This window comes from Mixophyes fleayi, chromosome 3, assembly GCF_038048845.1.
Source record: "Mixophyes fleayi isolate aMixFle1 chromosome 3, aMixFle1.hap1, whole genome shotgun sequence".
Taxonomy (NCBI): domain Eukaryota; kingdom Metazoa; phylum Chordata; class Amphibia; order Anura; family Limnodynastidae; genus Mixophyes; species Mixophyes fleayi.
Window position 1 is genome coordinate 262,042,844 of NC_134404.1, and position 23,999 is coordinate 262,066,842.

Sequence of the window (23,999 nt, forward strand, 5' to 3'; positions counted from 1 at the left end):
AACAAACTGATAATAGATGGCAACAAAATCATAATCTTCCAAGACTTTTCAATCGCAGTTACTCAAACATGTAAAGTATTTTCACCGGTTTTTAAGTACTTGGTGGAAAATAAACGTATTGAGGATAACCCCTCTCAAGAAATTTTGCATTTTCTCAACTTGGAGAAATCTGACCTCTTGGAATATTACGAATCCAAGGCTTAAAATGTCCACTCTTATAATGTAGATATGTGTTAGAGGCACCAGGTTTATTTTAATTAGTAGACACAATTCTATTATTCACCTCATCCACTGTGAGGGTGATATCCAGAAAATCCACAGAAAAAAAAATAAAATTGATGGGTACATCATAAATTTAAAGTATTGTCATTATGAAAAGAAACAAATTCTGAAGCTAGTTCTGAACCTCCATCCCATATAATGAATAAATCATCTATATAACGTCAATAAAGCACCAGGTTCGCCCCGAATGGGCCGCTCCATGTGAGGCGATCCTCCTTTGCCCCCATATATATGTTGGCAATGCTTGGGGCAAACCTGGTGCCCATGGCCGTCCCAAGTGTCTGTAAATAAAAACTGGATTTAAACAAAAAATAATTGTGTGTATGAACATAATTGCTTCGACAATAAAATCTAAATGTCTCCCAGAGATCTCTTCACTCAGCAATGCTTCCTTTACAGCCTGGGTACCGGTTTGATGTGGAATATGGGTATAAAGTGCCTGGACGTCCAGGGTAAGAAAACCCAAACCCAGATGCAGGTAATGTTTTCAATAAGATTTAAAACAGGCCTGTCCAACCTGCAGCCCTCCAGATGTTGTGAAACTACAAGTCCCAGCATGCCCTTCCAGCTATCAACAGGTTGTCTACTGGCAAAGCATGCTGGGGTTTGTAGTTTCACAACACCTGGAGGGCCGCAGGTTGGACAGGCCTGATTTAAAACATGAATTGTATCCCTTATGTATGATCTCTGGGAGACAACTCTGAAGAAAATGATCAACATAATATGAAAGATTAGACGTTAAAAGACCCTATACCAGAAATTATAGGACACCCTGGTGGTGCAATAAGTGATTTGTGAATTTTCGTTAAATAGTAAAAAACTGGTGTAATAGGTTGCTGTATAAAAAGAAAATTGTGAATATCTCTGGTTATCACCCCCTCAGTAAGTCACATATCCAACAAGGCACGAAGTTCCATTTGATAATCTCTAGTTGGGTCCTTAGTTAGAACCTTATAAAATCTATTATCTTGCAACTGTCTAAGGACTTCTGTAACATAATCATCCCTATCTAGGACTTCAACCCCCCCCCCCCCCCCTCCCTTGTCAGCTGGTTTGATTATAAGTGACAAAATCATTTTGCAGGGTAATAAGGGCTTTCCTCTGTTTTGGACAGGTTCTTCTTACCTAAATCTCTCTTAGAGGTTTTACTACATAGAGACTTAAAATCTTCCAATGTATTTTTATAGAACAGTTGGATTGCCAGACTCCTATGACTAACAGGATAAAATTCCAACTTATTAGTGTCAATATGTGTTCTCATTATTAATATCAAAGGGCCATTATCACAATCTCCCAGGTCCTTACTTTCTTCTCATAATTCTTCCAACGCTTTGAGACCCCCAATATCTCCTGAATCTAATAAAATATATAATGCAGTACAGACAAACCACACACACTGCAATATTGACATACCAGCTGGTTTCTTACCATGGAATAAATCTATGTATTATTTTTGTGGCACATATATAATGCAGACGTATAGCGGATCTCTTACCCTTGGTAGTCCCCTTTTCAGAATTATTCTGAAATGTACATGAAATACACAATCACAATAGAAAAATACAGGTCCCTTTTCAGACCTATTGAAATGTAAGAGAAGTTACACAGGATAAATATAGAAAATATATCTTTTTCTCTATTTTTTTCCCTTTTTTTTTTAAACCTGTGTGTCCGGAAATTTACTCAGGATGTATACTGGTAATTTCCTAATATGTACACCAGATTCCCACTCTCTTCAATAAGTTCTGTCTGCTATGAAAAACAAATTATATATATATATATATATATATATATATATATATATATATATATATATATATATATATATATATATATATATATATATATATCTATCTATCAGGGGTGCACGGAGCGCGGCAGCTCTGTTTGGGCAACACAGTACTATTCAGCAGCCGCGGCGCTGTCAAAGAAGCATCCGCAGCGGTGCTGTATACAATACAGCACCGCCGCAGACGCTTTTTTGACAGCGCCGTGGCTGCTGTATAGTACAGTGCCGCTATATAGGGCACTTTTTTAGCGGAGGGGAGGGGCTTCTGGAGACCCAGAAACCCCCCCTGCGTGCGCTACTGTATATGTATATAAATATATATATCTACTCAACACATATCTCTCCTATATATGTGTGAGTGAAACAAAGCAGTCTGTAAACATTATGTATGCAGAATTAACAAAAGGATAAAATCAGGGAGACATCATTAGGGGGAAATTGTATACTGCACCAGACTCATGTAGAAATAGCTGCCGTCCAAAAAGCATGCCACACATTGCAGAAGTTCCGCCCCTCCGCTTCCTCTGTCATGTCTGCCTTCTTGTATAGCCGAACATCCCTATAATATGGCTATCGACCGTGTGTACAGAGTGCTTGGCAGAATTTTACTGTGCCCAGGCTGCCGCGCTTCTATCAGCGCCTCGCCTCATATGGAGTGCGATTGCTGACTTGTCCCCCTTAGACCTGCTGATAGCTGCCGCGTCCATGGCAGTGCATTCTGCTCGTTGTCTAGGGGTAGCAATGCTGGCAAGTGTGGCAGAACGGGAGGAGAGGCTGTAATAGATTCACTCCTGCCGACCTGCATACAGCTGCTTTGTCTGCCTCCTTATCAGCAGACTAATTACATAGTGACCCTGCAGCTGCTCGTCTATCTAGGGTGGAAATTTGCCGGCAAGCTGTGCGAGGAGTGAGTCAGCTCAGAAGCTGCTGCCTCTTCTGCAGGGACCAGAGTGAAGGAAGCCTCGGGCTTTACACTCTTCTGGGTCTTGGTTCGATCCCTGTGTCACACCTAAAGAGGGAATAAAAATAAAAAAATGAAACCTATAACTATTGTTAGGAACCCCTCCAGCCGACACAACACAACCCGGAGTCTACTCTGCCAATCAGGTGTTTACTGGAGCCCCTGATGGTGGGGACAGACTGGGCTGCAGACCGACAGAGGGTCGTGAAGTGTGTACCGGCGGCGCTGAATAGAAGGCGTCCGACCGTTGCCTCAGAAGTGACGTCCCGGTCTTCATAGCGACGGCCGGGACGCAGGTGAGTGAGTCGCGGCGGCTGGGCACCGCCGCAGCTCGTAACAACTATTAACATTATAGGCAGTAGTGACCTATCTCCTAGGCACTCAGAAAAAAATGAATTCTGAGGTAGAAAGTAGGGGCATAGGAGGGGAGGAGTGTGAGCAACAAACAAGTTTATAAGTTCCTAAACTCCTAGTCCCACCTACTATACCCCAATGTCTCGCAGTGTCCCCCAGTGATAGGAAAGAGAAAAAACAGTTTGTGAAATTTCATCCCTGCTGGATATTCCAGTCAACTGTACGTGATAGGATTAGAAAGTAGAAGCGTTTAGGAACAACAGCAACTCAGCCATGAAGCGGAAGACCACGTAAAATCACAGAGCGGGGTCAACAACTGCTAAGGTGCATGGTGCGTAAAAGTTGACAACGCTCTGCTGATTCCATAGCTGAAGAGTTCCGAATTTCCCCTGGCAATAATGTAAGCCCAAAAACTGTGCGGCGGGAGCTTAATGGAATGGTTTTCCATGGCCGAGCATCTGCATGCAAGCCTCACATCACCAAAACCAATGCCGACCGTCAGATGATGTGGTGTAAATCACAGACACTGGACTGTGGAGCAGTGGAAATGTGTTCTGTGGAGTGACAAATCACACTTCACTGTTTGGCAGTCAGATGGGCGAGTCTGGGTTTGGCGGATGGCAGGAGAATGCTTCTTGCCTGATTGCATTATGCCAACTGTGAAGTTTGGTGAAGGAGGGATAATGGCATGGGGCTGTTTTTCATGGTTTGGTCTAGGCCCCTTAACTACAGTTAAGAGCAATCTTAATGCTTCAGCATACCAAGTCATTTTGAACAATGCTATGTTTCCAACTTTGTGGCAACAGTTTGGGGAAGGTCCTTTTCTATTTCAACATGACTGTGCCCCAATGCACAAAGCAAGGAATACAAAGACATGGTTTGATGAGTTCGACGTGGAAGAACTTGACTGGCCTGCACAGAGCCCTGACCTCAACCCCATCGAACACCTTTGAGATGAACTGGAAAGGAGATTGCGAGCCAGGCCTTCTCGACCAACATCAGTTGACCTCATAAAAGCTCTACAAAACGAATGGGCACAAATTCCCACAGAAACACTCCAACATCCTGTGGAAAGCATTCCAAGAACAGTGGAAGCTGTTATCACTGCAAAAGGGGGACCAACTCCATATTAAAGTATATGTATTTGAATACAATGTCATTACAGTCCCTGTTGGTATAATGGTCAAGTGTTCAAATACTTCTTTCCATATAGTGTATAACAAAACAATTTTCATGAGATTGGCACTTTGCGGGAAATTTAAATCTCTCCATAGAGCTAGAGTGCCTCCAGAAAGATTGTGAAGACACTTCACAGTGATGAATCTTCAACGACTTTTCTTCACACCCCATAGAGGTGCATAAGAAAATGACCGATGTTGTAGTACATAAGTACCCAGAAATGAACGAAACTATATATTATTAAAGGCTTAAAAATATTTAATTTTGCTCCTATCTTACTTGGAATGAATTCTTGTGATTTGTAAGAGAATATTGGGGGCAGCAGGCTGGGGGCTTCAGGTGAAGGCTCGGTGGGCCGCCTGTTGACTCCCACAGTTCTAAATGCATCCACGGAGAGACGCCAAAAAATGCAATTCTCTGCTTCCCCATTTTTCTGAGATAATGTGGTCATAGTAGTTTGTTACACTACACTTGATGGAGCTGTCACAAACTATAGAAAGTATTAACCCTCTAAAGCGGCGGCTCCCAGGGGTGCGCGGCGCTGTCACTGGGGTGCCGCGAGTCAGCTATAGGAAAAACCAAAGAGCACATAAACTTACCAATCCGTGCGGCACCGGGACCCAGCAGACTCCTCTCTCCCGCAGCTGTCACTGAATATCGACGTAGAGACGAGTCTGCTGGGTCCCGGCGCCGCGCGGATTGGTAAGTTTATGTGCTCTTTGGTTTTTCCTATAGCTGGCTCGCGGCAGAGGAGTGAGAGGGAGTGCGACAGCGGGCAGACAGAGGGGCAGACAGCGGGGCAAAGGAGGGTGACAGCGGGGCAAAGGAGGGTGACAGCGGGGCAAAGGAGGGTGACAGTGTGGCAGATAGAAGGGCAAAGGAGGGTGACAGCTGGGCAGACAGAAGGGCAAAGGAGGGTGACAGCGGGGCAGACAGAAGGGCAAAGGAGGGTGACACAGCCTGAGAGGGGCAGTGGAGGGGGGACATCGTGAGAGATGGCAGAGGAGGGGGACATCATGAGAGAGGGCAGAGGAGGGGGGACAGCGTGACAGAGGAGGCAGTGTGTCTGGATGCAGAGGGGGCAGTGTGTCTGGATGCAGAGGGGGCAGTGTGTCTGGATGCAGAGTGCCTGAGGGCAGAGTGTCTGGATGCAGAGGGGGCAGTGTGTCTGGATGCAGAGGGGGCAGAGTGCCTGAGGGCAGAGTGTCTGGATGCAGAGGGGGCAGTGTGTCTGGATGTAGAGGGGGCAGTGTGTCTGGATGCAGAGGGGGCAGTGTGTCTGGATGCAGAGGGGGCAGAGTGCCTGAGGGCAGAGTGTCTGGAGGCAGAGTGCCTGAGGGCAGAGTGTCTGGAGGCAGAGTGCCTGAAGGCAGAGTGCCTGAGGGCAGAGTGTCTGGAGGCAGAGTGCCTGAGGGCAGAGTGTCTGGATGCAGAGGGGGCAGTGTGTCTGGATGCAGCGTGCCTGAGGGCAGAGTGTCTGGAGGCAGAGTGCCTGAGGGCAGAGTGTCTGGAGGCAGAGTGCCTGAGGGCAGAGTGTCTGGAGGCAGAGTGCCTGAGGGCAGAGTGTCTGGATGCAGAGGGGGCAGAGTGCCTGAGGGCAGAGTGTCTGGATGCAGAGGGGGCATTTTTGCATACAACTAAATAAGTATTTCTGTCCTGACCTAAATACTTATTACATTTTTTTGACCCAACTACTTCTAAAACAGGACTGCTCAATAATTATTTTGGAGGGGTGCCTTGAAAAAATTTGGAGACTCTAAGGGTGCCGCAAACTGCAAAAGTTTGGGAACCACTGCTCTAAAGGGACAGATGCTGCATAGTAAACAATATTCTAATCTGCTACAGATAGTGAAACTCAATCAACTCCTTACATGGAACTTATCTGTAATATTATGTCAACTCACAAGGAATATAAATGCAGCTTTTTTGTTTTATTTTTGCTGTACAGCTGCATTTTTTGATTGGAAAAGCTACATAAGATTAGACAATTATTAAACTAGCAACACACATACAGATTTAACCTGCCAAATTGCACAGTGTGACAGATAAAACTTCACTCCAGTCAGGTGAGAACTGAAAGGTGCTTTGGCTCTTCCTGACCCCCCCCCCCCCCCCTAAGCTTTGGGGGCTGGGATATTTTACAATATTGGGACAACAGGAGTGGCAGCTTTGCCACCCTAGTGTCCCTAAGATCCTTGACCATAATGCCAAAAGAGTAAAAATAGATTTTATTTTTCTTTCTTGCTTAATTCATCGTAATCGAAATTGGAAAAATAAATAAAAAATAAAACCATAAAAGACTACCCACCTGAACACTACAAACATTGTTGTTTCTGATTTGGACTATGATGGCTCACACAAAAAATAAGATCGCATCTCCCTTTGGACCACAATACACATTTAATACAGTGGGTTTATGGGAGACTTACTCAATTAACATTTAAAAATTGTGTGTTTATTTAATTTTACAATCTTTACATCTTGAGCAGTGGTCCTAGGGATTGAGAACACTGTGGTGGCAAATTTGGCATTCCAAGGGGCATATTCAATTCCGATCCGATTTGCGGTAACGCGCGTTACTGCGGAAAATGCGCAGTACTGCCGGTAATACGGTACCGCAATAACACGGCAATTCGTACGCAGCCCTATGGGCTGCGAACGAAAATCCACGTTATTGCGGTACCGCGGATTAGGTTCGCGGCCGTTCTGGCGCGATCCCGCGAATCGGGATCGGAATTGTATATGCCCCAAAAGGTCACAATCTGGTTAACTACCCTAGCCCACACAACCCATGTGGTTGGAAAGAGCTAAGTGCTTTTTAGTGCAAGACTGGTAGCATATGGAAAGGCACACTGTTTTGTTGCACACTCACCACAGAGAGGCATCAGCTTTGCCACAGCAAGCATGGAGGCTGGTTTCCACTACAGCTACTACATTATCATCAGCAGCATCTTTTATTCCATGTAAACTGCGGTTATTGATATGGCCACATATTTACAATGATTCAACAGCAAACCATTTCTAAACATAATATTTCACATAAAACGTATCAACTGTTTAGTGTTCAACATTAGCACTACATGTAGAGAAATCATATTGCACGGGCTACACAATTGCAGCAGATTCACCCAGCATTAAGACAATTTGACTTGTGCTACATCTGTTTAAACCAATAAACATTTTACTTTTTATTTAAAATTGTTCCTTCATTGCTTTATGGGAAAGCTCAAAAGAAGCACATCAATTCAGGAAAAAGAGTATATCATAATTACACATTTGGTCACACATTATATACCTTTTGTGGGTTCATAAAGAAAACAGATACGTTCAAGTGTTTTTGTCCAGAAAATTAGGATGTGTTTCCTTCATTGTAGAGCAGATAAATATCGGCTGTCCTCACGCAAAAAAACATAAAGGAGATGATGAATATGAAATTTGGCATAAAACCTGTTCTAATCCTAATACTGTTCTATCCCACAGCCACCAGATATCTTGCGTCCAGTGTAGTCAGACAAATGAAAGATGCCATCTTATTTGTAGCTAAGGATTACAGCGTGTTAGGAGCTTATTTACTATGTTTTTACAAACTAGATAAAAAGAACATATTATTAATATACTGTATATACCATAGTTAAATTGACAATGATTTTTTAGTATGTGGAACACAAAACGACAATTCCATAGTTTGCTGGTTTCTTTAAAATGCATCTCGATCTGCGCCGCAGAAAGACTTCATGTCCTTCTAGAAAGGTACACCAAATTAAAACTTTGGTTTTGTTCCTCTGGTTACCATATGAAGTGACCAGTATCCCTGCCATTTTTAATATAAGTGGCACAGAGGTTAAAAAGACATATGTTTATATATTATTCACAGATTTATGACACTGTCTTTATAGGAAATCACTATTATATGTACATCTGATGGGAGGCTAGGGTATCCATGAAAGGCCGCACAATATTATCTGTAGAAAAGTAGAACACCAGGCCAAATGTGATTGAAATTGGTAGAGCAGGTAGCGCCTTCTTGAAAACTGCCAGCAGCAGTAGAGTCAGACATAAACCCTATAAAATAAAAAGAAATACCATTAAAAAAAACAAATCTGTGCAATTAACTATACAGGCTTATTCTGTTGTCAGATTTAACACTGGCTTTACTGGATGTCTGGCAACATTTCACCTGTATGGAAACGGGAGGACCACTACACATCTAAAACATCCATACAAGTTGTATTCCAAATCTATCTGACCCCACTCCTTGCTGGTCCTTCATATGAGGTGTAAATTCACAAACAGACTTGGGACAAAATCATAAAATTGTTCAGAAAGTCATGATTCACCTGTAAAGAACATAATCCAAACTGGTTGACTTTCAACTTCCTGCTTTGAAAATGGTGTCTGCTAAGATATTTAATGGAAAAACTAGTTAAATGAACTGAGTTGATGTGTTTTGGAACAAATATAAATCATATAGCTTTTATTTTGAACCCTTGCGAAACTGCCTTTTTTTCTGAATTTGTATTTACGAAAAAGAGCAGCTCTGTGTTTTTCTATTTAGGGCTTGTACAACTGCTCAATCCCCATCATTGGAAGTAAACACAAATAAAATAAGTAAAATGTTAGAACTTGCAAAAGAAAAATCAAGAATATTTATCTTTTTATAAACCTAAAAGTCATCTGGTAATCCTTAATAAGGATGAGCACCCAAAATATACAGCCTGCATTTTTTAAATAAAGTATTTTTATTTAACATTTTTAAAATACAATACAGAAAAAGAAAACACATTTCCTACTCTGGTATTGTTCTCAGCCTAAGGCATTAGTACATAAATTACATTTAACATCTCTTAGCATATTAACTTTAAAATTATAAGCTACTGCACCTTGTTAAACTGATACGTCCCGTTTTCAACCCTTCCGGGGGACAGTGATGCAATTAACCAATATTAGGAGCTAGATAGGTACTAGATATACAGACATGTCACCTGGTCAATTACGTCCTGCATGTAGGGAGAGCACTCAGTCTGGATCAAAGTCGGACGCCACCTGAGAGCAGAATTTACAGTATTTCGTCATACTGTTTTGGGACTGGTAAGTCAATCGCTCATGCCCTACTGCTTCGATTACCAGTGCTGCCCAACCAAAAAAAATGAGGGCCCCTTCCGGGCCATCCACACCCTGGCGATGACGACCTTGGCCACTGCAAGGAGTTTGTTAACATATCTGGTCGCACGCCTACCCAACAAAAGGTCTAGGCCCAGTTCAAACACACAGGTCTCGGAACAAAATTGGGACAGCGATATCAGTGTCATGTATACCGTCCACCACCTACAACCAAAAGTTCCTGACCACTGGTCAGCTCCAGAGCAGGTGCCAAAAGGTAGCTGGGGAGTTCCCACATTTTGGACAATTGAAATCATGTCTAGCACCCATCTGGAGAAAACTATGCGGGGAGTAGTAAACCCGATGCCATATATACACTATAATCTGCCTGTTTCTAGTGCCTCCCTGGCGCTGTCCCAACATATATTTCCAGTCTTCATCATCCAGGGGCCCAGGTCCACCTCCCAGTCCACAAAGGGGCAAGGAGGGAAAGGGCATTAGCAGAGAGTATGGAAATGGTCTTAGTTGAGTCCACCTGTCGGAGGAGCGAGCGAAAGAGAGCAGGATTAAAAATAATCTGAGACCCATTAAATTGTGCAGCCAGGGCATGGTACAGCTGCAGGTAATTATAGAACAGGTGGTTTGGTATGGGTAAGTTCAACTGCAGCTTTGCAAACGATTTGAAGGTGCCATTAGAGTATAGTTGGCCAAGGGAGGTGACACTCAGAGCATGCCAGTAGGGAAACTGCAGCAGTTTAAAGAGTTCGGGGAGGGAGGAGTTAACCAAAGTGGGGTGTCAGGATTTACCCCAACGTAGTCCAGTGCCTCTTGCATCATATTCCAGATTATCACTGCCTGTCTATGTAGTGGTGGGACTGTCTTAGAAACTTGAGTGTCCAGCAGGGCCTTATTAAAGGACCTATCAAACCCAGTCCATCTGTCCAGAAAGACCACCAAGTCAGCTGCTGGGGAATCCCCAATCCATCCCCACAGGTGCGCCAATATAGTAAGCTCTAAAATCCGGATAGGGCAAGACCCCCAATGAAGCCCGGGACCAACACAGAGCGGTAAATTTGATTCTTGTCCGCTTGTCCCCCCAGACCAGAGAGGACATATTTTTGTTGATTTTGCAGAAAAGCCACTTCGGGAGATATACAAAAAAAATAGGTTGAAGAACCATTTCTCATCCAAATTGGGAGCTTGGCCTGAAGATAACTGATCACCGAGTATATATTAAGCGGTATGTTATCAGCAACAGAGTCTGTGATCCATATCTCCAGGTACTTAAATTCAAGTGTCCACTGCAATGGATGGGAAGCAGGCACGGGGATATTCCTCAGGCCGGAGAATCCACCAAACTCGTCCACCAGCTGCATCAGCCTGCCAGGGATGCATCAGAGTCTCTCAGGAAAAGGAGCAGGTTGCTGGCAAAGAGCACGACTTTATCAACCCTGTCCCCCACTCCAAGGCCACAAATCCCTTCTTGCACTTGAATCAGGCATGCCAGGGGTTCAAAAGCAATGGTAAACAGGGACAGAGACTCGTGCCCCTGCCCAGTCAAAAGGATGAGATATGTAATGTGTCTGTATAGATGATAAGTTGGCTCTGTGCCTGGTAAGATACACACAGACCTTTTGTTGCTTGTTAAAGCCAAGGTCTAATGAGGTGCAAAGATAATACATCTGCTCATTAGATATTTCTAGAATTACGTTGAAATAGTATACCCACATCTAGTGTATTTTTTTTCTCTAGTCTGCTTCAGCCTTGATATATGTACTTTTCCATTGGTTGGCATATTGCCTTATAATTTAAATACCTGATATGCTTGCACGGTTGTGATATAGCCAAGTAATCTGAAATTCAAAAAGTGATGTCTCTGTCTTAATAAACCGGAGTTCTAAGAACACCAGAGCTGTGTGTGTTCTTCATTCTCTAAGGCCGTATTTAATCTGATAAACTTCACTGATCACTTGACTGTCCTGACTAGATGCACCATAATGCTTCCATTTATGCCCCCCTGTGCATACAGAGTGTGTCTGGAGAAGACAACATTCTGCATTTTTAAAAAATGTCTAATTTTTTAAATATAGTTTTTAACTTAGCTTCGTTTTCATGTCTCTGCTCTTCAGTGAGAGCATCCACATGATTACAACTGCATCTGATAGCAAAGAAAAAAAAAACATCCGTGCTGTGGACTGGACTTATTCAAGTAGCTGCAGTATCAGATTGGATTGGCTGTGGCTCCAATACAATGAGCAGACTTACCTTATTGGCAGCTGTTTTATAGTCTCGCTGTATGTATACATATTTATAAATTAGTGCCTATGGTATTTTCCCATTCAGTTCTATATCCTATCCAATGAGACATACATTGCAAACCAACTAGACTTGCTATCCACCCTGACAGTGCTCTTCATCCCCTTCCACCAGTCCTCACTTACAAGAAATGGTAGGAGTTTTCTTTGTGAGGACACACCAACAAATTGCTACATGTTGCTCTATAGATACTGTTGTGGGTTTAAATAAAAAAAATACATCAAGAACACAGAATTAAGTGTTTACTTACTATTAGTATAGCTACAAAACAGGCCAGTGTGGTATTCCAGTCTCCACTAGCTGTTGCAGCAGCTTTCCCCACAAGTACACTGTAGAATATGAAGTCTCCAAGACCAAGCTTTACTCCCCCTACAGACAAGCAGTTGCAAAATGCAAAAGAAATATGTCATGTCTAATAGTACTTATACTAACAATATATCAGATCTGTTTAATATCATAATAAAGGACGTGGTGGATAGTTTTGTGTATTACTGAACCCACTATTTTACATGTGTAGGAAACAAGTGTTCTTCCCTCAAGTTGGCTATAAATTTGCATTCCCATAAATGTCACTGCAGTACAGTAATTTGATGTGTAAGGATCATTCAAAATGATATTTTCTAAGAGCTTTTTCAAATCCTCACATGTTGCCAGGGCCGGACTGGCCATCTGGCACTTCTGGCAAATGCCAGAAGGGCCGATGGCCAGATGGGCCGGTTGCTAGCTGGCCGGCCCCATCGCTCAGCACACAGACTGTCATGCCAGAATTCAGCATGACAGTCTGTGTGCGGAGCAGTGGGGTCGGCACTACACTTACTTCCTGGTGTGGTCGCTCCTCCCCTCTCTTCTATGAATGGCTCTGGAGATGTCACATGGGACGAGCACCATGTGATAGGTGCCGTCCCGTGTGTTAGGAGAGACTGTACAGCGCGCTGCGGAGCGCACAAGGTAAGAGGGAGGGGGTAGTTTGTGTGACAGGGGAGCTACAGGTATCTATTTATTTGTGTGACAGGGTATCTATTTATTTGTGTGACAGGGTATCTATTTATTTGTGTGACAGGGTATCTATTTATATGTGTGACAGGGTATGATTATAGTGTAACAAAAAATAACACAGAATTTACTGGACAGGCGCCAATAAAAATGGGATCGACAAAGTTAAAAAATATATAAATCAAGCTCTGAATGACAATGAATACAAATTACCCAAAAAATAACCCCCCAAAAAAATATCCAAAGAATGACCTTTATGATTATAGTGTGTATGTGTGTAACAGTATAACTATAGTATGTGTGTGTGTGTGTGTGTGTGTGTGTGACAGGTTATGATTATAGTGTGTATGTGTGTAACAGTATAACTATAGTATGTGTGTGTGGGCCGGTGTATGACCATAATGTGTGTATGGGTAGCTCTTAATATAATGTGGGAGGTAGGCTGTTACTCTAATAGGGAATTGCAGGTGGGGGGTAATTATTGGGTGCTATTCTATTTGTGGGGTGAAGATGGGGGCAATTTAATAGTGGGGCCTATCAATTTCAGATGGGGTGATTGGATTTTTAATGCTGGGGTGCTTTGGAGAGAGGGAAATAGTTTTATTTATTAAATGGGAATACTATTTAAAGTCAGGGCTAGTTGGAGGGAAATAGATGTATTTATCAAATGTGAATACTAGTACTTTAATGTTGTGGCTGCAGTGAGGCCTAATTTTAAAACATGGATGCTATATTGATTTAACACCAGGGCTAAATTTCATCTGCTCATTTTTTTCTCCAAATAGGGCATCCAACATTCCAGGATCCAGACAAGCAGCAACTGATCTAAAGACACCAGCAGCCACAAGTGGTGACCATGACAAGACAGGTAGGAGAGACCAGGACAGTCTGCCAACTGTTCTGAATTTGATGGGTGACTGTCCCACTTAGTCAGGATTTGGTCTGACTACAAGGACAGTTGGGAGATATGTCCTGCTTCACACTGTACTGCTTGTTAAGGCAGAACTGCGTGCACCTAACAGTAGTGCACACTGTATTGCCTTTGTATGTCAAAAATGTGTCTAATAACCAAATTGCATCATAGGAGCCCCCCTGACTTAAGTGCCCTGGCCCCCCGAGCCTTAATCCAGTTGGTCAGCAGGAGGATCTGTGCTCCGTCCCGGACAGGGCACAACCTGCAGAGCAAGCTGAGGAGCTCTAAGTCTCATGAGATTTATTAATCTAATGAGACGAAGAGCTTCCCTGCTCACTCTACAGGAATGTCAGCAGCATCAGAAGCATAGATAAGTACAGTGGGCTGGGGGTGTCATAATGTATCTGGGGGGGGTGGCGTAATGTGGATGGGGAGGGTCTGATAAATGTAATGTTTTATTATAATGTATGTATCAACGCACCATTTTGACCACGCCCCCAACATAATGTAGCTACGCCTTTGGCGGCACCGCCACTGCACTGCGGCACACATTTTTTTTCCCAGCTTATCAACATAGGTGGGCCTGTGTGCTTTAAATGCCAGGGCTGATTTTTAGTCCCAGTCCGGCCCTGCATGTTGCACTAACACAAGTGAAAAGCTCTCAGAAAATACTGCTGACACATGTATGACATGTAAGGGTAAATGTTAACAAGGTTATATGTTAAAACCACACAGAAACCATTTCTCAATTGTTACTATAAGCAATTCCTGTGAAAACTTTTGTATGAAAAAAATTGAATTTGCTAAACTGAGTGACTTAGATTGCCCATCGAATTTTGTTGCACTATATCTGTTTTTTACCAGTTCTAAGTATTTAAAGAGATTTCCACCTTTTATTAATCGGCCTGTACATGACCTTCTGTAACTTTAATAAATACATTGCTTTTTATCTCTACCTCCGTCTGTTTTTCAGACCACATCTTATATAGTCAGGTGGAAATTGTGAGATTTGTATTCAGATAGTGGAGCTATGTCATGTTCCAGGGCAACAAAAATAAATAAGATATGGCTAAAATGTATAGAATGAAGGTAGAAAGGAAACCCCAGTAAATAGTGAAAATTACAGAAAGGTATGTAGAATACAGCAAAGTGATGTGGAGGTGGATAGCCCCGTAAAAAGACATTTATACAATATTTACAACACTTGCTGTAAAATCTTACATGGATTTCTGGCATGTTGTTATCAATCTCTAGCCCTACGATTTCGGTTTATATCCTCTTGCTTAAATATGCTATCCTTAATACCCTAGATATGTTTGGAAGTTTCTATCATATTACTGCAGTTTATTTATCTCTATTTGGAGAAACGGCCGCCAATATTTTACAATGCACAGTGGCCTAGTGGTTAGCACTTCTGCCTCACAGCACTGGGGTCATGAGTTCAATTCCCGACCATGGCCTTATCTGTGTGAAGTTTGTATGTTCTTCCCGTGTTTGCGTGGGTTTCCTCCGGTTGCTCCGGTTTCCTCCCACACTCCAAAAACATACTGGTAGGTTAATTGGCTGCTATCAAAATTGACCCTAGTCTCTCGCTCTCTGTCTGTCTCCCTCCCTGTCTTTGTGTCCGTGTGTGAGTCTATATTAGTAAATTTAGACTGTAAGGTCCAATGGGGCAGGGACTGATGTGAATGAGTTCTCTGTACAGCGCTGCGGAATTAGTGGCGCTATATAAATAAATGATGATGATGATGAATGCTTGAGGTGAGGTCTGCCATATAAAGTGACAATATAACCTCCCTCTTTCCCTCTACCTGGAAATGATACATCTGCCTACAGCCAATTATTCTACTGACCTCTCTCACTGCTTACTTACCTTCATACCACACTATAACTACTCTTTTGATGTTCACAGTACATAAACTCATTCTCCAACATGTATTAATAAAAACAATAATGGGATCACTAGAGGTCACAAGTCCTCTACTTGGGACATGTTTTTTCCATGTAAGAATAGATAGATGACAGCTAAAGTAATTTATCTACATTCCGGCAAATGAAATAATGAAAAAAGTCAATATCCTAAAAATCAAACTTACTTTCCTCGTCTTCATTTTCAGTAGATGCAATTCTGCTGTTAGGTGTTCTAATTTGGGTCTCTGTAACGTCTCTGTCCACTTCTGATGTGTGGTTTACATTTCCTGGTGCACACTCCCCTAAAATGTAAGAGAAGTTTGTGCTCTGTAAATAATTCAGTACTTTAGAAAATATTGGATATGTCACTTTTCTACTATTCACATACCTTGAAAAGTGAAAGTGTGCAAACAATTTAAAAGCACTATAATCTAAAATGAAGTATTTGCTTGTTTAATTGTTCCAAATATGACGATGTATATGCTAGACATAACAGTTTCTGTTATTTCTCTGGACAGGCTGTGAACCAATTTAAAATGTTGTGTGCAACTCCCCCTTCCCATGCAACAGTATTGGAACACTTACTGACCTGGTCACACCCCCATTGTCATTATATCACTCCAATTCAATGTCAGTCTACTTCTTGCTACAAGACCACACCCATAAATCAATGCATTGTGAGGGAATTATCGGACATGAACACAATGGATGGGAGGGCTTTGAGAGAAAATAATGAGATTATAGCTCTGATAAAAATTTTAATAAAAAAAATTGTACATTAAACTCGTATTTACAGTAGACAAACAAACACAATTATAATAAAACAGAGTTAATGTGCCTATGTGTATTTTTAGACAAATGGACAAAAGTTCAGAGTTTTCGTAAGAAACAAAGTAAGAATCTTCTTTATAGAACTGATTCAGTGTTAGTTTTACCTCACAATACAATAAGTGGTCTTTTTTTTTTACCTTCAAATAGATTTTATACTTTATACTTGTTGTTCTATATGTTGAAATCTTCAACAATGTATACCAGAATCTTCAATCATAAATTCATAATTCCCACTTACATGTAAAAAAAAAACAAAAAAAAAAAAAAACGACAAAACATAGTGCAATAATACAAGGAAAAACTTAAAACAAACATACTTGCCAACTTATGGCAAGTATGGTCCGGGAGCCTGCCGGGAAAGCTGGGAGTGCATGGGGCGGGGCTCCAGAAATCACGTCATTTTGTCCCCGTGACGTAATGACGCAAAACGCAACATTTTACAGCAGGGGGACCTAAATCTGCCCACTTCACTAGGAAGTGGGCAGATCCGGGAGATTGCCACACTCTCCCGGGAGTCCCTGAGACTCAAGCTAAATGCGGGAGTCTGCCGGACATTCCGGGAGAGTTGGCAAGTATGACTTAAAATATTATCTCTGTGATAGATGTTGAGGATTCAAAATCCAGAAAGAGAAATTCTTGTAGAATTGCAGCTTACTAGAATTTTCAGTTTATATCAGCCTCAAACCTTTGTGCAAGTGTAAAATATCGAGGTGATTTTCTTATGGTCACACACTTACTAGGTGTCTTGAAAAAGTGCCCGTAGTGACTTTGAATCCTCAACATCTATCACAGAGATAATATTTTAACTTTTTTTCTGGCATTATTGGATTATGTTTTGTCTTTTTTTTTTTTCTACACGTATATGGGAATTATGAATTTATGATTGAAGATTCAGGAACACATTGTTTATGAATGAAGATTTAAACATATATCCCAAGAAGTATATTTCTATTTGAAAGTAAAAAAAATAATCACTTTTATTGTATTGAGGTAATATTAGTGCTGAATCAATTCTATAAGAAAAAAACTTTTTATCTTGTTAGATTGTTTTCATGTGTGTATCACTGATAGCACTGATATTGTTTCATATATTGAATCTGCAAAGAACCTTGCTTGGTCACAAGTCCATTGAGATACGTTATCAATTCCAACTGTAATATTAAATGCCAGTATAAATCCCTTTAAAGCTGTTTTTTGTGGAGGTGATTCATAGGTACCATTTACACACTTACCTACATGCTGATTTACTCTACTATTTGTGCTATCGGAATCGGCCATCCCCACTGTCCATACCATGGCAGCTTTAAAATCAAATAAAAAATTAGAACAACATGTGTCATTCAAACAATACAAAACATGCCCTGAAATTTTCTAATTATTCTAAGCCCTTGTTTCAGCTAAACCTTATTATCTACTAAAATTATAATGCATACATTGGTCAGTGTTGGATGGTAATTGTTGAAATATGTGGTGAGAATAAGTATAGCAATGAAGTGGTACTTATTTATAATGGATTATCTGCATAGGAAACAAAAGTATATGGCGGGTGAGCACATTATTAGCCAGGCATTCTGGAGAAAGCTGACTGTAGATTAATGTCTACATTTGCTTTGCTTCAAAACATAAAAACATAAGCAATCTTCTAACACAAAAAGTCTTAAACTCTATAAACTAAGTTTGTCACATGGAGAATTATTGTAATATTTAGCTATTATAAAGTGTCTTGAGCACAAACCATTTAGCAAAAAACTCTATGGGTATATTTACTACACTATGGGTTTGAAAGTGGAGATTTTGCCTATAGCAACCAATCAGATTCTAGCTGTCATTTTGTAGAATGTATTAAACAAATAACTAAAATCTAATTGGTTGCTATAGGCAACATCTTCACTTTTTCAAACCCGTAGTGTAGTAAATATACCTCTATGTCTCTCTCTCTCTGTCCGCTCAATATAGCGCCTGTCTTTTAGATTGTCCAGTATGTAAATTGTTCGGAATGGCTTCAGAGTCTAGCTTCCGGTTGCACTATGCTCTCTTCGAGCTAACCTTTATCCATGCATAACACCCTTTCTGCCAATTCAGGAGAGAAAATAGTACAGTCTGAAGCTTGTCTCTAAAGCCGAGTGCAACATTCAAAGTGCATCTGTGGAGGCAGACATTATGTGGGCCAAACCCATATTCAGACTAACAATTTTTAGTGGCTAGTGACATCGTCATGCTTCAGCAATTTCAGTAGGAGCTTGTGAATTGAGTTCAGATGACAGAATGGCTGCTTTCAGTGTGTTTAAGGTGAGCGGTACAATTTAACATACTGGACATGATATACTACTTGTACCTCCTTCTTACCCATTCATCCAGGAGAGTGCTGTTTTTATTTGTTCTTTTTGGTAACTACTTAGTGAACAGGGTACTGCAATAAATACAAAATTAAAGTACTTCTTGTGGTACCATCATGGAAAGGGTGTAACAAGAAGTAGTGTGTTCTATAGTCTGAAAATACTATTGTGTGATTTGGTGGGGGAAGGCAAGTGGGAACAGTGGCCATCTCAAGGAAGTCACTGATTGGAAAACAATTAATAGTGAGGAGTCCAATTAAATTTCCTGTCTCATAAACAGACAATATATGTTATTAGCTGAACGCCAAAAAAAAAAAGACATCCATTCATTGACAGAATGATGAAGAGGAAATATACTTACAGGAATATATTAATGCTGGAAATATAGGCTCATTTCTTTCCTGTGCAGTTTCCACCAGCATCCTCAAAGGGCCCTTTGGGCACAATACAGCTAGAAGATCTGTCAGCAAATACACAATATAGTTATAAAACGATATAGTAGCTGGCATTCTCAGTGGATTCCATTAAGGATTTAGTAATTAGGACAAGCTTGTTGTGCTGAATGACCCTTTGTCCCTCCTACATTAACCTGGATCTGCTACATGCATGGGATACATATATGAATTTGAATAAATCCCTAATAACCTGGCATCCACATACAGTTATTCTACCTAACTGTATAGTAATGAAAGGAGTAAATATAATGTGCTATGTGGGAGTGCAGTCTAACGTAACACATTGCAAACCACAAACGTTCACATCAATCCTTGTGACATTACATATACACATTTACTTTAGTCTTCTCTCTCTTGCACAGCATAACAGATCAGTACAAGGAGAATAAAGAAAAGACAACTGGGAATAAGTGATTTACATAAAAAAAACAGTTAGACTTAACACTAGATTGAACATTATTATTTTTGTAAATAAAAGTATTAAAAATAGTGCTCCTAAATTTACAGTAACAAACTTTTTTCTATTTTAAACAGCTTTCTATATAATCTTATCCTTCAAGACCTCTATTTATCTACGAAATCCCAAAAATGTAGGGCTACTGAGGGTATATCATGACTTTTTACTGCAGATTTTGTTTTACGTCGGGATTTTTCGCCTCTGGCACTCAAATAACTCCTGCAGGTTGGTTTTAGGATTTCTCTAATCATGCAGATTAAATAACTTTACTATGCATCTCAATACATAAACCAATTTTACGATAGATGAGGTTTATTTGCTCAAAGGTGAAAATCTACACCAAGCCATAGCTAAAAATCAGACATTAGCTTTCACTGTCTTGAACTTGCAATAGCTATATATGGTCAAATTTAATTGCTGTATGCTACGGTGTAATGCAGATTTTCACTTATTCCCTGGTGCCATATAAAAGCAATGCCTAGAAATAGTGAATGTGCTGCCTTCACTGCCAGTAAGCCCAGAATCTACTGTTTTAGTTATTAAACAGTTACTATGTAGTTAATTAAAAAAACAAAAAAAAAAAAGTGTTCCATTGTTGGAGCCTGACAATAGTGATTTCCTTCCACAAAGCAGCAACTATTTTTATTCTATAGAAAACACAAGGTGTCATTTACATACCGTAAACAGATATAGCTCCTAGAATTACCCAAGCTGACCACTCCGGCAAATACTTGATGAAGACTAGGGCCATAAGAGCGCTGATCATGATAAGGTAAGCCTGCTGTAACTGGAGAGGACCCTTCCAATGAATGCAGATCATTCCAACTGCCCCAAAATTCCAGATGACCATGAATAAGGTTGGATAATCCATTGCCACATTGTACGTCTTGAAAACTTCACTGTCAGGGAACAACGGAAAAATAGAGAAGAAACAATTATGTTAAAGAAACACTATATGCTGCTAATTAGTTCCTAATTAATTGAAAGGTAGTATTCATGGGAATATTGGTCCAGCTCTGAAAATGCTCTACTATCTGCACCAAGTGCACTATTCACCTTATGCTATTACAAAGTAACAGGAAAAAAGCATAAATAATAACCACATACAGTATATTTTGCATTTTATCATTTTTATTTGACATGACATAATTCCATTTCCATCGCAACCTTCTGCCATTCACGACAGAGCTTTGACAAATATGCTAAATGGGACCATTTTTAAAATTAGCTGCCTGAGAAAGGTCTTCACTTGTCTAATATCACCTCAGCCAGAGTACACAAAGCCGCAATCCTACCTTTAATTAAAATTTTTACCAGACTATCCCTAAAATATTGCTCGGTTTAAACTAATTTATAGATTTTATTAATCTTAAGTGAAGGGTCATGGGGAATTTTATTATGTTTTTGTGTGTGAAGCTTATAGTTATAGTTCTGAGTGTGCACATGCCAAAGTGCGAAAAAGGGTCTCATTAAAAGTATAGGAAGAGACCTGAAAACCGACTGGTGCAAAATTCAAGTACTTTTGTAAAGCGAAAATGGTCACTCAGCTCTCTGCTGTTAAAAATGTGCCCTCTCCAACCCTTAATTTTATTTTAAAAAAAATCTCGGCCTGCAAAATTAATTTTTTTATTTTTTTTAACTGCTCTACACTTTGCAAGGAACAACTTGTCTCAGCCCCTCTCATTGGCTTGTGCAAATTTCACCTGCTCTGCAAAGGCTGCATCTTGCTCCGTACTCCTATGCATCTTAGCGTAAATGTAAGCACGCTTGTAAGACTTAAGATGCACAGCAGAACCAAAGCTGATTTTGCGCTGTACCTCAGACGTCTTCTGGTTTGCAAATGACCTCTACTAAATTAAGCCTTTATTTTCCAATTATCAATATTAGAGGAGTCACATGTTTAAAATGTTAACATTTTGTTAAGATTCATTCCTGTATATTAAGAGAATTTCTTATTCAAGGCCAAACATAAGAGTTGCAAGTAACTAGGCACACAACAGACTTGTTAATCCCAATAACCAAAATGGATACTAGGCTACATAATATTTTTGTAAATACAGAGTTTCATAAAAACAAATATAAGAGAATGACAAAGATGTGGCTGATGTGAAATTGTTATTTAAATGATAACAAAGTAGCAGAGAGAACGGTTTCTGGCCTTGTGTATTTATCACTATGCTTGTGTTGCTTTTCACATGTTCCTATGAGTGCAAATAGTAAATATAACTCATTGGTGTTTATGTTTCTTTCTCCCAGTGTGTTTATGTGTGACCTGTGTATTGTGTTGATCTACATGTAGATGTGAATACATGTAGTGTATTTAAGAAAACATGGCATCACACAAGCCACCCTCCCTCTGTTCCAATTTCATACATAAGCATACATTGAACCAAAAGCTATTGCCCAGTAATTATTGGTAATACATTTGCAATTGTTTATGTTAATATGTCCAAAAAGTGGCAATAATGCTTTTTTCTCTTTGCCCAAACTAATGGTGGAATTTCTAATTATCTAACTTCAGGATAGTTTTTTCTAAGTCTGTGTTTTTGAACCTCTGAGTGCCTCCTTCAACACTAAACAGCATCCAACAAGCAATCCATATTGCCCGGCAGCCTGCCCCCATTAAATATTTGGGCATACCAAAAGATCTTTTCCAATTGTAGAAGGCTAATTTTGGGTCGAAAATTCTCATAATTTCTTCTCACTGGGTTTATCATCAAAATGAACACCTTTCCAAAAGTTTTTCAGTTACTATCAAGCACTGATGCTTACCAGGTGGCCATTGATGGACAGGCATAGGGGACTCCAACTATATGCATTTTAAAGTGGCTCCCTAAGCTTCCTCAACTTTAACACCCCACAGTCTGCTCCAGCCCCCATAAAAAAAAATAAAAAAAAATCACAAAAGTTTAATTCTATGTCACCGTCACACCTAACACCACTGAAAACAGAATCCAGGCTTTCAACCTAAATTATATATGTTCCTGTGACATGTGATCATTAGAACCAATTAAAGCATTCAGGGAGCTTCTCAGGAGTACACTGAACATGACTCTCTTATTAATATTACACATAGCTGTTACTATTGCAGCAAATTGACCATTTTTAAATGCATCTTTAATAATGTGAATAACACAATATAATGCATATTGTTTCTTGAGGAACACATACTTACCCGAGGTATATGTATGAGAACATGAAAAGCAGCATCAGAGACGACAGAATCAGCCATCCATGAATAAACTAAAACACATAACCAATTGTAAGAATTGAATAGCATACTTTTATATGTCAGTATAGATTAGGTGTAACATGTAACTAATAGTAACTGGCATGACATGACATTTATAATTATACTAATGTTATATTGAACTAGGAGACTTGATCTACGTTTCTCTTACAGTCTTCGGGCCTGATTCATGTTCGGAAGTACGTCCATTTGCATACATACCTTGCAAGAAATAGTTGTGAATTAAAAAGTACACATGCAGGTCAGTAGCTATCACATAACAAACGTATGCAATTAAGAGAGACTCTAAAAACACATATGTACAGTATGCATTGCAAATACCTTTATTTATGTAATTAATATAAAATAATAAAATGTATTGGACAATAAATATTTCTATACATTTTTGTATGCGTTCAGATGCAAGCTTTTTTTGTATGTGTGTATACTGCAGTCTGTTCTGTGTGTCTACATAAGGCAAGTACTGTTTAGGCAAACCATACTTAAACCGAGATTTTAATGGAAACATATCTTGAGATACGCTTGGATTTGAATACGGTCGGAACAACGCACAAGTTCCCTGCTCTTTTTTAAAAACTTATGTGAATTAGGCTCTAGGCCTTCATTCCCTAAGGTGGAAACCATGATGACTGCAAAGTGATGACATCAATTGGTACCACAGGCTTTATAAAGTGCTATGTTCAGTAATCATTGAGCATTAGAAATCAAAAATTATTATTATTAATAATTTTTATTTATAGGATGCCAGAAAGTGTCCATAGCACCATACATGAACAAGCAATAGGTCAGTACAAGGTAAAACAGCATAGTACAATTAACAATAAACACTATAAGTCAGGGAGCTCAAAGCACAGCTAAATAGAAAGGCTGAA

The 23,999-nt window shown here is 40.2% G+C and overlaps 1 protein-coding gene across 1 annotated transcript in view; it reads right to left on the reverse strand.

Annotated features, from left to right (window-relative positions):
* Nucleotides 1–7,728: 7,728 nt before the first annotated feature.
* LOC142144532 (presenilin-2-like) overlaps nucleotides 7,729–23,999 on the reverse strand; it is a 29,160-nt gene continuing 12,889 nt past the window's right edge. The window contains exons 5-11 of the mRNA XM_075203524.1: nucleotides 23,053–23,120; nucleotides 20,556–20,776; nucleotides 19,327–19,425; nucleotides 17,862–17,930; nucleotides 15,984–16,100; nucleotides 12,232–12,350; nucleotides 7,729–8,627 (exon numbers count right to left, since the gene is read on the reverse strand). Of these exons, the coding sequence (XP_075059625.1) occupies nucleotides 8,472–8,627; nucleotides 12,232–12,350; nucleotides 15,984–16,100; nucleotides 17,862–17,930; nucleotides 19,327–19,425; nucleotides 20,556–20,776; nucleotides 23,053–23,120 (849 nt within the window). The 3' untranslated portion in view covers nucleotides 7,729–8,471. The remainder of the gene's footprint in view (nucleotides 8,628–12,231; nucleotides 12,351–15,983; nucleotides 16,101–17,861; nucleotides 17,931–19,326; nucleotides 19,426–20,555; nucleotides 20,777–23,052; nucleotides 23,121–23,999) is intronic.